Source organism: Verticillium dahliae, genomic scaffold (assembly GCF_000150675.1).
Source record: "Verticillium dahliae VdLs.17 supercont1.15 genomic scaffold, whole genome shotgun sequence".
Lineage (NCBI taxonomy): Eukaryota > Fungi > Ascomycota > Sordariomycetes > Glomerellales > Plectosphaerellaceae > Verticillium > Verticillium dahliae.
The window spans coordinates 8,515-21,877 of NW_009276934.1; the positions used below are offsets into that span (position 1 = coordinate 8,515).

A 13,363-nucleotide genomic window follows, 5' to 3' on the forward strand; every position below is an offset into this window, starting at 1 on the left:
AATATATTCCTTATAGCTTTAAGGGCTTTTATATATTTTTCTTTAATTAAATTAATAAGAAGAGGTTTAATAATTTCTTTTAATTTAATTCCCTAAGATAGGAAAAAAGACTTAATTTATATAATCTAAATCTTATATTTATTATTACTTTTAAGTTTCTAAAAGGATAGCTTAAAAGTACCTTTTTCTATAGCTATAGAGTATTAGAGAGGTATTATAATATAGTAAAATATAATATATTAATAAGAATTATTTAAGAATAAGAAGAAATATTAAGATAAAAAATATATTAATAGAAAGAGGATCTTTTAATAATTCTTATATTTAAAGATAAGCCTTATAAACGAAAAGATAATAGCGTAAGAGGTTATTAAAGTATAAGTATAAATATAATTAAAAGTTAAATTAATAATTACGATTACTCGATAAGGAGAGGAGCTATCGATATAAAAAGTATATTAGAAGATAGAGAATCTTTTAAAGATTAAGGATAAATTAATAAAAGTTAAAATAATCTAATATATAGTAATTAAGAAGAGGTTAAAGTTATTAAATAATTAAAGAATTATTATCTCGATTATTTATAATTTAATTTCGAAGTAGATCGGAAATCTAGGCTTATAACCTATTAATATATATCGTAATCGATATAGGAGGTATTAAATAATAACCGAGGGTATAGCTTAATTATAGAATAAAGAGATAATAATAGATAAAAGGAAGAGAGAGATAAAAGTAGCTATATCTCTAAAAAGAGATATCGGGTTAAGAAGTAGATCGAAGATTCTTATAGCCCTTAATAAGAGCTATAAAATAATATATTTTTTATTTAGATCGAAGGTAAATAGGTCGAGGGGTAATTAGAAGAAGGTTATAATTAATTAAGAGAAATACTTAGATTAATCTTAATAGGAGTAAAGCGTATCTTAGAAGATATCCGTTCTTAATAGTTAAGAATATATAAAATTAAATAGGAATTACTATATAAAGGGGACTTATAAGTATAATTAAAATTAAATAATTATTAAGATCTAAAAACCTAAAAAATAGGTCTAGGGGGTACCCTTTATATATAATAGACTAACCCTTAGTAGCTATACGTAGATAAGGCGCTTAGACTACCTCTAGACCTATAGGGGAAGTAGAATCGGATTTAAGCTCTAGCTAATAGGGTATAAGAGAACTTAAACGCTTATTATTATAGAATAGCTCTATAGAATATTATAAAAATTATACCGTTCTATAGCTACGATTTCTCTCTATTTTATAATATATATATCGTTATAGTTTAGCTTTTATTTAAGCTACTAGAGTAGTTATAAGACTCTAACCCTTATAATTCCTATATTAATTATTATAGCGAACTTCTAATTCTTAAAGTTATTAAGGGCTTTAAAGAATTATTATTATTAAAGCGTTTTCCCCTTAAAAATAATAAAAAGAAAGAGGGCCTCGCCTATAATAGATATATACTTAATAATAATAACTTAAGAGTATAAATCGGCTATCTATATATAGTATTTCCGATACCCTATTTAGCCTAGAACTAGGCTATTAATTCCTATACCCTCTATAATACTTATCTCGTCTATATTAAATTATAAATATAGAGGAATAGCCTTAATATTAAGGGCGTTAAATAGAAGGAAGAAATCCTTAAAACGTTAAATAATAACGCCCTTAATATAATTAGCTTCTATTCGCTTATTTAAAAGGGTTATAATAAAGGGATTTCGCTATTTAAAGCCTTCTATCTAATACTTCTTAAGGGGAATATCGTCCCCTTAAGCGAGGAGGATCTAGTATATAAAATCGAGGATTTAAGAATATAAAAGGGCGAACCCTAAAGCGCCTTATTTAACGATCTAACGAGCTAAATACTATTCCTAAACTTAACTAAGCCTCTAATAAAGAGCCTTTACTTTATAGATCGTTATTACGCCCTTAAATCTCCCTCGAAGCGTTATAGTAAGAACGTTCTAGTTATATAAGGCCTTATATATCGAGTAGCTATTACTAATAGCCTAAAGCGCATTTAAAACGTCTTCTTTAATATAGCTCTTTATTCTAAATCTAATAATATAGTTAGCGTAATTATTAGACGAGGGGTAGGTAAGATATCGCGATATACGTACTATTAGGAGGGCGATTTTCGGGTATTAAAAGTGGGTAGAATTGGTGCGCGGAGTTAGGGGGGCGCAGAGTTGGGGGTGTGGGACTTATACATCGACCTCGGCGTCGAACTCTCAGTCTGAACAACTTCATCGTGAAACTCAACCTACGTTCCTTCCTGGACGCGTCCAACTGACTGAGACGCGTCGAGTCTCTCGCCAATTCCCATCGTCATTCAACTAATAATGGCGTCGACGCGCGAGCCAAAGGCTACTCCAGCCACTTCAACACACTCAAGAAAGCACATCAAGACAGGCCAGCATACTCTTGACACCTTCTTCGCCGCGCGCCCAGCAGGGGCACTGAACACAACCTCACCCAAAAAGCTACGCCCTTCTTTTCAGCCGACTACCATCGAGCCACAGACGCCGACGTCATCTACTTTTGAGATTGTCCTCGGCTCGTCAACCCCTAAGCAGAGAGCGACCGCTCCCTTCGGCGCCCCGCACGCAGCTGGCGGCGACGACGACATCACATCAGACCTCTCACCACAATTTCGCCGCCTGGCAGCACAAGCCGCCCAACCCGTGAGCCTCAGCAAGCCGGCCTCGCCAGCGGTCAGCAAGATCAGCAATCATGCACCTGTCGCAAGATCATCGCCGGAAGCAGAAACAGCAACAGCAGCAGCAGCAGCAGCAGCAGCAGGTCCGTCCTCCAGACAGAAGCGCAGGCGCGGCCGCCCAAAAGGCTATCGTCCCAGTCTCGGCCGCATCGTCGGCGAAGACGAGGCCGACGCGCTCCAACCCAACGCCCGCCAAACCCGCACGCCAAAAGCGGTGAGCTACTACACGGGCAAGCGGCGCGGCCGGCCGCCCAAGGCAGAGGCCCCGGGGCCGCGTGAGGTGTACGAGACGCTCGCGCCGCGGTTTCTACGGTTCGTGTGCGAGTGGGCCGGGTGCAGCGCCGAGCTGCACAACTTTGAGACGCTGCGGCGGCATGTGAGCGTCGTGCACGCGCCGACGGGACGGCAGAAGGTCTGTCAGTGGGCGCGGTGCAGGCAAGGCAGGCGCGAGTTTGCGACGGCGGAGGAGATGCGCGCGCACTTGGAGGAGGTGCACATGCCGCCCATCGTGTGGCAGGCGGGCGAGGGCCCGGTTATCACGGCGAAAAAGTACATTGTGGATGATGCCACTGGGGAGTTGCCGCGATATCTCTTTGACAAGACGGGCGTGCAGGTGACGCCATCGGTCAGGGATCAACAGCTGGAAGATATCCCGACGTATAGGGCGAACAGGAAGAAGCTCAGGATGCTCCTGCTGCTACGCGACCAGAACCTCACTAGTGAGGTCGAGAGTGGGGAGGACGGTGAACTCGAGGGTCCAGTGGCATGAACGGAGGCCGACTGGGTAACAGTGTGATCCTGATCCGGATGAGAAAAAAAAAGATGGTGTTTGTGCTGCGCCTCAACCGGAACATTCGGCGACGTGGATCTCAATACGGGCGTCGAGTGTCAGGTTTAACCAGATCACCATCTTACACGACCAGGGCCGGCGGTAGGCCGACTATAGCGTTTCCAATATACCCGCCGCATTTTCGTTTTGCATTTTTGGGAGCAACAAGGCCCTGCAAAGCCCTGGGAAGCAACGAAACCCACCAAGTGTAGGTTCGAGGGCCACACCACGAGCGTTCAGTGTGGAGATGCTCGGTACATGTACAGTAGACACTTGAGTTCAACAGCGTCACGGCGGAAGTCGTTGTGATTCGTCTTGTGCTGCATCGTGGTCCCACCTACAAAGAGCTTCCCCATAGCTGTGACACTCGACGCCAGGTTCTGACATCATCCGTCAGGGCTTTTTCTTGTGGGGAGCAGCACGTAGGTCAGTCAGTATGCATAAGCCTTCGGACGCATCGTAACGCAGGAGGAGCTGGGATAGTGGGGGGAGATGCACTGTTGCTACTGCATGACTCCATCGGCAAGGAAGCTGAGGCACCACGACAAAGGCACCGCGCAAAGGCATCGCGGTCCTCTGGCCAGCTCTGGTTCGAAATCAGCCAATGGGGGTCGACAAGGCACCAGGATGAGAGGAGTCAAGCAGCCGAAAGAGCCCAGAACCGGACCTGGTGGATTTCTAAGCTCTCCGCCAAAAAGGAGGGGGGAGGGGCGGCGTCGGTCCGGTTGAGCGAACGAGCGAGTGTAAAAGCGGAAAGGGGCGATCGAACTTTGGGCGGGGAGGGAAATGCTGTTGGAGAGCATGCGTGGGGACACAGCCAGACAGCCCAGGCAGGTTGTTCGCCCGCCAGCCGGCCAACACAGACGGCGAGATAGGTACTTTTCGGTTGTGGCAATGGTTGCGCACGCAGGCGTACTCGTCCAGACAGTAATTTTCCTCTCCTCTCTCGAGCAGACTCTGATTGCCATGTCTTGCTGCCTGCCCGATTCTACCTGGCGGTGTTCCACAGGTGAGCGAAGAAAGGGGACGCCAGCCCAGGCAGATAATAAGTACCTAATGACTGGACCGATGGAGTAATTGCCGGCGATTTCGCTGTCTCGCATGCTGCGGCCTTAAACATGGAATATGTAGCATCCGAGGTGTGTCAAAGAAGCAAGCAGCGGCCAGCCGCTCATTCCAGCAAGGGCCTTGAATGTTGATGATGAAGTTCACACTCCAACCTCGAATGCCAAAGGCAGGCCACAGTGTTAAAGTATTATACTGTTGGGACAGTCCGGGCCCGCGGTGAGCATGAGCATTCGAGATCCGACGAGGTAAGAAGAATTTGGGTTGCATCTAGCAGTGCACGCTCGGGGCGGCTTGGTTCCTTCTCAGTGCGACGAAATGCTGCACGGAAGGCCGCGGTGCCCGCCACTGATCCACCATTAGGGGTGTTGGGGGTGCTGGGGGTGCTAGGGGCTTCCATGGCTGGGGGTTGCTGGACACCGCAATCAATCCCGGCTTGTCAGGTCACTCTTCGCTCTGTGATTAAAGACCTACCTGGTAGGTAGGAGGCACCTGGTAGAGGGGGGAAGGAAAAGCCGCACCAGGCATGCCCGCTATAGGTAGGCAACGCCTGGCCTGTCCTGTCCGCCTTGGGTAGCACACACACGCGCCTGCCACCCCCATTCCATCGACCCCCCCATGCACGCTCATCTGGCCACTGGGTTGGATCCGTAAGCCGGCCTGCCCATCCTGCCTATCCTCCTGCACCTGCTGCTGCGACTCCCGCCATCCGCCATCCGCCATCGCCGGCTCTCGACCTCGCCGTTCCCCAAACTGTCCTCTCACCAACACCAGGCCTCATCAACCTGCTCCGCCAACCCTACATTTGCACCCTCCCTCGAGCCATGGCAGCCCTGGTCGCATGACCGTCACAACACCGAGATGCCTGCCTCCAAACCCCAGAATGGGAGCACGACCAACCAATTCAACCAGAGGCTGAAGAACCTCTTTCGGATCAACGCCAATGGCGCCGGCAAAGATAGCGAGAAGTCAAAAGACAAGGACGCCGACAAGACGTTTGCTCAAGAAAGCCCTCCCGCCAAACCCGAGAAGTCATCCATCCGTAACACGTCGTTCTTCAAAACCACCGTCGGTCGCCTAAGAACCAACACTTCCGCCAGCGAGGGCAACCCGCTCGATGAGGCCCTCAGTCCGACAGCCCACGCGAACCCCTACTTTGCCCACCAAGGCCAGCCTGGCCTGCGTCACCACAATGAGGGCTCCGTGCCACCGAGCCCGCCTGACACACCGAGCTTCAAGGCCGAATCGACCAACGGCGGCCCCGACAAGCACGCCACAAACGCAGGCCGGGAAGAGCTGGCGAGGAAGCTTAGAAGGGTCGCCAGCGCCCCGAACGCCCAGGGTCTCTTCTCCAAGGCTGCCAAGGGAAAGGGCAGCGACGAGCGTCCCGCCACGGCCGAGCTAGGCAAAGACCCGGTTGTCGTTCACAAGGACTCTGGTACTCTCGAGCTTGTCAACTCGTCCGACCTCAAGGCCGTCTCCACCGTCGGCAGCACCTCGACATCATCCAACCCAGATAAGGACGTTCTCGCCGGCCTGCCGCCGCCGAACAGGACCGCGCTAGCATTCAGGCGGACGTACAGCTCCAACTCGATCAAGGTCCGCGACGTTGAGGTTGGGCCTCAGAGCTTTGATAAGATAAAGCTCATCGGCAAGGGAGATGTGGGCAAGGTCTACCTGGTGCGGGAGAAGAAGAGCACGCGGTTGTATGCTATGAAAGGTGCGTCTGCCGTCATGTTTGGCTCGGTGGTCATTGCTAATAACCCGTCCAGTCCTGAGCAAGAAGGAGATGATCAAGCGCAACAAGATCAAGCGAGCCCTTGCCGAGCAGGAGATTCTGGCTACGAGTAACCACCCCTTCATCGTTACTCTATACCATTCCTTCCAGTCGGAGGACTACCTCTACCTGTGCATGGAATACTGCAGCGGTGGAGAGTTCTTCCGTGCGCTGCAGACACGGCCAGGCAAATGCATTCCTGAGGAGGATGCCCGGTTCTACGCTGCTGAGGTTACGGCTGCTCTAGAGTACCTTCATTTGATGGGGTTCATCTACCGCGACTTGAAGCCAGAGAGTAAGTGAGGTTCTTCTCCGTCGTCAGACCGCTTCTGACGTATCTAGACATTCTCCTCCACCAGTCGGGTCATATCATGCTGTCAGACTTCGATTTGTCCAAGCAGTCTGATCCTGGCGGTAAGCCGACCATGATCATTGGAAAGAATGGCAGTACCAAAGAAGCGTCTCTCCACATTGACACGAGATCATGCATCGCCAACTTCCGCACCAACTCCTTCGTGGGTACGGAGGAGTACATCGCGCCAGAGGTGATCAAGGGCAGCGGCCACACGAGTGCGGTGGATTGGTGGACGCTAGGTATTCTCATTTATGAGATGCTTTACGGCACAACGCCCTTCAAGGGAAAGAACAGGAATGGGACGTTCGCCAATATCCTTAGGGAGGATATCCCGTTCCCAGACACGGCTGGCACGCCGCAAATTTCCACGTAAGTCCGCCCAGCGAAAGGAGAGACCAGCCAATCACTAACGCCCGTAAAGTCTTTGCAAGTCTTTGATCCGGAAGCTATTGATCAAGGACGAAAACCGAAGACTCGGCGCCAAAGCTGGCGCTTCTGACATCAAGGCGCACCAGTTCTTCCGCACCACACAATGGGCCTTGATTCGACACATGAAGCCTCCTATTGTACCCAATCAGGGCCGCGGTATTGACACGGTCAATTTCCGCAACGTCAAGGAAAGCGAGAGTGTCGATTTTGGCAGGTCTCGGCCGATGAACCTCAAGGGGGTTCCTTTGGACAGTGGGTTGGCAACACCTGGCGAGCCTGTTGTAGACCCCTTCGAGGAGTTCAACAGCGTCACCTTGCACCATGACGGAGACGATGACCATCATCACCAAGGCCATCACCACCAACGGTAGTCAATTGGCTTGGGGCTTTTCATGTCTTGAGGGTGGAAGCATGTGCTTCCGCACGCCATGCTATGCTGCACTACATCACTGGAGCAGTACACTGCCTCTTGGACCTAGGACTCGCAACATGGACGAACCCGCTTGCGAAACCACAACACATGCCCACGCGCGCGCACGTACACGCACATGATGGCACGCACCAAAGTGTCATCAACTCTCATAAACGCCTGTAAGAGGCTGAACATATATGGAAGGAAGAATGGAAAGGGGAGGGCGTGCGGAGGACGGTGAATTTCGGATGTCTCTGTGACCAAGTCCATTCTGGTCGCATCACGGGTCGACTGATTATCTTGGCTTCTTATTGCGCTCAAAACAACATGCTTGCGTCTTGGGAGTTATGACCGGCCTGGCGTTATAGGGAAAGAAAGGGAACATATGCCAATTATTTTCCAGCTGCTGTCACTGTAACTGCTATGGATCACTCTACCTGCATATTAGCGAAGTGTCGAAGTCTCGAACCACTGCTCGGTCGACAGTGTGGATGCCGACGTCATTTCATACTGACCCCATGAAAAGACGACAAGATTTGAGCTGGGAGGATCTGCTGGTCCTGTTCAATTTGGTGACGGACGAGTAAGACGTTTGGGTCACGAGACGGAGCACTTCACGGAGCAAAATACCAAAACATACAACACCGAGGATTCGCTGGTGGTCACCCACCCAACTACTAGTTCGGCCCTTACTGGTTTATCAAAGGGAGAGCGGACGGGATCCCGAGTTTTCCAGTAGGTTTGGTCGTATGTGGTGGAGGGACCATTGTGGCAAGTTGATGTTGCATGATGAGGTATGACCAGTGATCCAATCCAAACCTGATTCATATGAAGCGCTCAGTCAGTGATCGACTTACGAGCGGTATCCTTCTAATATCTGGCTTGACGGCACTTCAATGGATGAAATTCCCTCTGCTCCCGAATATCATGCTGTTCAATAGTGCATTGTTAACCAACATGAGGTCAAGCCGCAACCGATGTCGTCGTTTAAGGTAGGTACCTAAGGTAAGGTACCTGACGTGAAGGTGATTGTATCATTGGATTGGTTGAGTCTTGTCATTGGTCGATGTGCCACTGCGGGGAGCGCCTACCATGTACATGTACCTAAGTACAGTAACCTACCCAGTTACATCAACCGCGGGGTCCACGCCAAACTTCCCTGTGCAGCGCGTTCCTGAGCAGCCCATCGCGTTCAAAGCCACCCTTCCCAGGCCGACCGCTCCGACTTGCGCCATGGAACAGTCCCGCGACGCCCACCTGCTGGCGCAGCAGCCCGATCTCTCGCCCCTGGAACAGGAGGTCCTGGAAGAATATGAGCGGCTAGCGGAGAATATGAAAAAGGTACCGCCCCTCCTGCTCTGGAAGAACGTGGCGGAGAAGACAGTCTGCTGACCATGTTCTGATGCGAATAGCTGGCATCCGCACTGGACAATATGAGCGGTCTGCCGAGCACCGAGATCCTCGACGGGCTGAGGGAGCTGGAGCGCAAGACGAGCCTGGTGTTCACGCTGTTGAAGGCGAGCGTGTACAGCATTGTGCTGCAGCAGGAGATTGATTGGGGCGGCCAGCACGAGGAGAACTAGAACGGTGGGACTACAGCTGGATTGCAGCTCGGAACCCATCACGCAAGCTCTGCGGCAAGATCAAGGCGGAGCATCACGATAAGCGACACATGGAGCAGCGGTGTAGGACGGACAGAACACGATACCCAGGCAGAGATGAAGACACGAGACGAATCAGATATGACACTGGGGAGAGATCTAGCTGCGTCGCTGGCAATGTACAGTGTTGATACAACAATCCAACGAGAATTACGAACTCCCCTTCTTTTAATACACAGATCCACCGTAGTAGACCTTTCTCACATCCACCAGCTTCTTCCCCCGCCCGATGGCGATCTGCTCCGGGTCGGGCTGGTTCGTCAGCGCCTCGAACGCCGCCTTGACGGTGTTCATGGGGTTTTTGGATCGCGGAATGTTGCCCGCCAGGTCGTGAATGCCAGCAAGGCGAGCCATCTCGAAGAGACGATGCGACACGCGGAGGCCGAACCCTGTGAGAATGTGTTAGCTGGGCCATCGATGGGAGGTGGACAGACGGATCAGAGGCTGTGAGCACATACCAGGAGGACGGGCCTCGAGCTTCACGACTGTGCCGGAAATCTTCTTCTCCACTGTGCCGAAGATGGTGCGGTTCTCGTATCGCCGGATAGGCCTCATGTTGCGCAGCGCCAACAGCTTGGCAGTGACAGTAGCGATCAGAGCATCCGTGGACCTGGCCATGCCCAATCCTAGTCGGCCGTTCGAATTGCCAGCCACGACCATGACGCTATAGCTCCGGATCTTGCCGAGACGCGTCTGGTTGGAGACACTGCGAGAAACCAGCTTCTTGGTCAGGATGCTGAGAACCTCCTTCATCTGAAAGTTCAACGCCTTCTTGACGTCTCCGTACTGGCCGGACGAGTCGAGACCCTGATCCTCGGGATCCTCGACGTCTTTGTACTGACCCTTCACGCCCTCAACTTTGCCCAGCTCGGGTGCCAACGCTGAGCTGCCGACCTCGTTGTCGATCGCCTTCCACACCTTGAGCCTGTCCGTCTCCACAAGTGGGCTGGCGTCTTTTGCAAACTCGGCCTCGAGTTCCTCGTAGAACGTCTCATCAATCTTGTCCCACCACTCCTCGCCCGGGATCACGGCGTTGGGATTCGCCTTACGCTCGGCTTGGGCGCTCGCCCAGAGCCCATCGTCCGACTCCTCGATGATGTACTTTCGCCTGAGCTCGGGGTTGTTCTCGAGCTCGACGAGCTCCTCCTCCGTAAAGTCGATCTTGTCAGGGTTGGTCTGCTTGACCTTGCGCAGCGCCCGCGCGACGGCCTTGCCGATGGTATCCTGCATCTTGGTCTCGGCATGGTCGGCGAGTGTGTTGATGTACTTGTCCACCCACTCCTTCTTGGCGAGGAACTCGGCCTCCCGCGGGACGATGGGCTGTTTTGGCTTGGCATCGATGACGGGCTGCACGGTCGCGAAGTCCTCGAGGTACTCGAAGCGGTAGGGATCGTTTCGTATCCGGCCCTGCAGGGTCAAGTCCTTTGGGTCGATGGCGGCCTCGCCAGCCTCGAGAGCCTCGAACTGCTCCGGGGTGTACTTCTCGCGAAGAAACTCCTTCTCCTGCTCGGTGTAGTCCGGGAAATGCTGGGCGGCGAAGGCCTTCGTGGCGGAGGGCTTTGTCAGGCCTAGCTCGGATGCCTTGATGTTCTTGAATCGTGACCTCTTCTTGAGCTTCGCGGCGGAGGTCTGAAAGGAGCGGCAAGGGGCAGAGGAGCCTGTCTGGGCGGACTGTCGTAGGCACCGCGAGAGGAGACCCGGTGTAGGGCGTGCCGCGTTCATGGCTGCTGGATGTCTGAGGCTCACGCCTACTCAGATTTGGCAGCAATTGGACGTAGTCGTCGGGTGTGGATTCGAGATGTCGGCGAGCAGGAGGTGCATGCAGCTTGATGTCGCGCGACACTCGAATTGGACAATTTTTTGGACCACGATGGAGATCCACAGAGCTCTGTGTTCTACACTGTCCATTGGCTGCGTCAAGTCCATACACGAAGTCACATGATTGGGCACTCTTCGCTTATCTAAGCAAGATCCACCTGCCGCCCAGGTGGTTTAGACCGGGTCAGCCCCTCTCAGTAACTGCCCAGTAACTGAATGTACCGATTGGCATCCAAGCTCCCATGTGACCAGGCGAACTTAACCCAGATGAACCTGAAGGAGCACTCTACAGCCTTCTCTTCCTCATGTCACAGCGAACATCCTCACAGCCATGTGCGCCGTTCATCGAGCCACCGGGCCAGTCCTTGGGGGGAATCAGTCGACTCTGGCGCAACTGTGAAACACAGACCAAACCCCTTTACTGACTGCCCCCCAGAGATGGGGGAACACGGCACCCACGTCGCGCCTCCGCTGGGCTGCTCGCTCCACGCTGTGCACTGGTCGCCAGGGCCTGGTCCAGAGCTTGGTCCGTACTAAGCCCTGGCGTCGTGCGAGTACGATCTGACGTCTCCCGTTTCAAGACCCATCGCCGAGTGGCTTCTCTTCCTTCTCTACTTGTCTTTCCGAGATCAACTCCAACCACCTTTTCGTACGCGTTCATTCTCTGTCGTTTCCTGCCCGTTCGGCAACCAGCCAGTTCGCATCGTCCATTTCTTCATCCGGTGACTGGCGCACTCGATACTCGATACCCCATCCAAAGTCCTCGTTCTCTTGACCGTCTATACCTTTGTAATACACTCTTGCGCCGATAAACGCTTGCCGGGGCAAACGTCGATATCTCCCAGTACTACAGTCTGCCTGCGATCGCGCAAGGAAAAACCATCGACGGTTGGGAACGCTCGGTCGCCAGTAAACCCATACTCAGCACATAGCAACGCCCATCCATAATCGCCAACCATGAGCGGCCAATTTGGTTTCATGAAGTCCATTGGGGCCAGCGACGAAGCTGTGGCCACCCTGAACGACCAGCCGGTGCTTTTTACGATCCTCGTTGTTGTTCTTGTCGGTATCATCGCGCAGTGCCTTCTCATCTGGTACATCCACTTCGCCACCTTGAAGCCAGAACAAAGGAAGAAGAAGGAGAAGAAACCGGCGGGGAGGAAATGAGGGTGGTAGTGGCGCTTTACGATAAGAGCGGACAATCATCGGACTCTGTTGTTGCAGAGGACCATTATCAACCCTGCTCGAATAGCGAATTTGGATATATGCTGTTTCTTGGGAGTCGAGTCTGCGGCATGCCGGGCATGAAGGCGCGGCTTCTGTACAAATTCTTCGTCGCCGCGCTCCAGAGATCACAACTTGGTTTGACGGCAATGTGCGGCAAGAAGCATTATTTCTATCTGTAGACTTTTACCACTCGAATTCAGAATGATCATTCATGTCCCATGCGTCCCACATGTCTTCATCTTCGTCTTCACATGCTGGCTGTCCTGTCCACTCCCCAAGACCGTGCAAGCCACCCGTAATGGAGGGGAGGGGTGGCATCCTGTAGGCCACCGGCCGGTCGTCAGTGTCGTGTTTGAGTTCATCCAGCCAGGGCTGGTCAGAGATGACAAGGCGTCCTCCAGAGTGTTGAATGAACCCTTGCGCAGATCTCGACGCCGGATCGTCCTCCCACTTGCCGTCCTCATCCCAGGAGTCTTCCCTCATGGGACTTCTGGCCCTGTCAAATTCGTCAAACCGTTCATTAGGGCACGGCTGTGACCTCTGAGTTGTACCATGAACCTCAGAACTCGAGTGGAAAGTGTCGCCACACTCAAAGCTGCTTGAGTCCTTATCCCAGTCGGACCACTGTACGTCCCTGTGCTCAAGTTCTGTGGTAGTAGGAAGATATGTGTCGGTTAAGTCAGGAAATGCATGTTCTGCATGACCACTCGAATAATCAACTTCATCTTGAGGTGGTTCTTGCCATGTTTGCGAGGTGTCACTGAGTCTGTCATCCCAATCGCTCCATGAGTCTGCTCCCAAAACACCAGATACTCGACCATCGTGACTCGTGGAGGACTCCATGATATACTGCTCATGCTTTGAGGTGCTCTCTGGGACTTCGCGTACTACTGAACTTTTGTTGGGCACGCCATGCTTCGTAGAGGCATTTGACTCGATTGAGGCAAACATGGCATCCATGCTTCTTTTGCAGATCTGCTTTGCGGTATTGCTCTTCGTTTGTACCATACGTGGTGCTTTCGACTTGCTGATGATTAGCTTCCATAGCAGTTTCTG

General features: G+C 51.6%; 5 protein-coding genes and 1 non-coding gene across 6 annotated transcripts; 3 read left to right on the top strand and 3 right to left on the bottom strand.

Annotated features, from left to right (window-relative positions):
• Window positions 1-2,357: 2,357 nt before the first annotated feature.
• Window positions 2,358-3,503, top strand: VDAG_06891 (uncharacterized protein; the record flags this gene model as incomplete). Its single annotated transcript, XM_009655796.1, has 1 exon — window positions 2,358-3,503. The coding sequence occupies one exon, from the start codon at window positions 2,358-2,360 to the stop codon at window positions 3,501-3,503; it is 1,146 nt and encodes a 381-aa protein (XP_009654091.1).
• Window positions 3,504-5,489: 1,986 nt separating this feature from the next.
• VDAG_06892 (serine/threonine-protein kinase nrc-2) lies at window positions 5,490-8,043 on the top strand (the record flags this gene model as incomplete). The annotated part of the gene is made up of 4 exons (XM_009655797.1): window positions 5,490-6,348; window positions 6,401-6,700; window positions 6,787-7,129; window positions 7,182-8,043. 4 exons carry the CDS (start codon window positions 5,490-5,492, stop codon window positions 7,558-7,560), a joined length of 1,881 nt encoding a protein of 626 aa, XP_009654092.1. The 3' UTR covers window positions 7,561-8,043.
• Window positions 8,044-8,234: 191 nt separating this feature from the next.
• On the bottom strand, window positions 8,235-8,350 carry VDAG_20029. The gene has a single exon (XR_692072.1). It is a non-coding gene; the product is annotated as a 5S ribosomal RNA (ribosomal RNA).
• Window positions 8,351-8,834: 484 nt separating this feature from the next.
• Window positions 8,835-9,184, top strand: VDAG_06893 (uncharacterized protein; the record flags this gene model as incomplete). The annotated part of the gene is made up of 2 exons (XM_009655798.1): window positions 8,835-8,942; window positions 9,014-9,184. The coding sequence occupies 2 exons, from the start codon at window positions 8,835-8,837 to the stop codon at window positions 9,182-9,184; spliced, it is 279 nt and encodes a 92-aa protein (XP_009654093.1).
• Window positions 9,185-9,430: 246 nt separating this feature from the next.
• On the bottom strand, window positions 9,431-10,984 carry VDAG_06894 (37S ribosomal protein S5; the record flags this gene model as incomplete). Its single annotated transcript, XM_009655799.1, has 2 exons — window positions 9,431-9,651; window positions 9,721-10,984. 2 exons carry the CDS (start codon window positions 10,982-10,984, stop codon window positions 9,431-9,433), a joined length of 1,485 nt encoding a protein of 494 aa, XP_009654094.1.
• A 681-nt stretch (window positions 10,985-11,665) lies between these two features.
• VDAG_06895 (uncharacterized protein) lies at window positions 11,666-13,242 on the bottom strand. Its single transcript, XM_009655800.1, has one exon. The coding sequence runs from the start codon at window positions 13,148-13,150 to the stop codon at window positions 12,491-12,493; it is 660 nt and encodes a 219-aa protein (XP_009654095.1). The 5' UTR covers window positions 13,151-13,242; the 3' UTR covers window positions 11,666-12,490.
• Between the last annotated feature and the right edge of the window lie 121 nt (window positions 13,243-13,363).

Excerpts from the sequence above, each read along its gene's own strand:
- VDAG_06895 (XM_009655800.1), bottom strand. The coding sequence starts at position 13,150 with ATGGAGTCCTCCACGAGTCACGATGGTCGAGTATCTGGTGTTTTGGGA.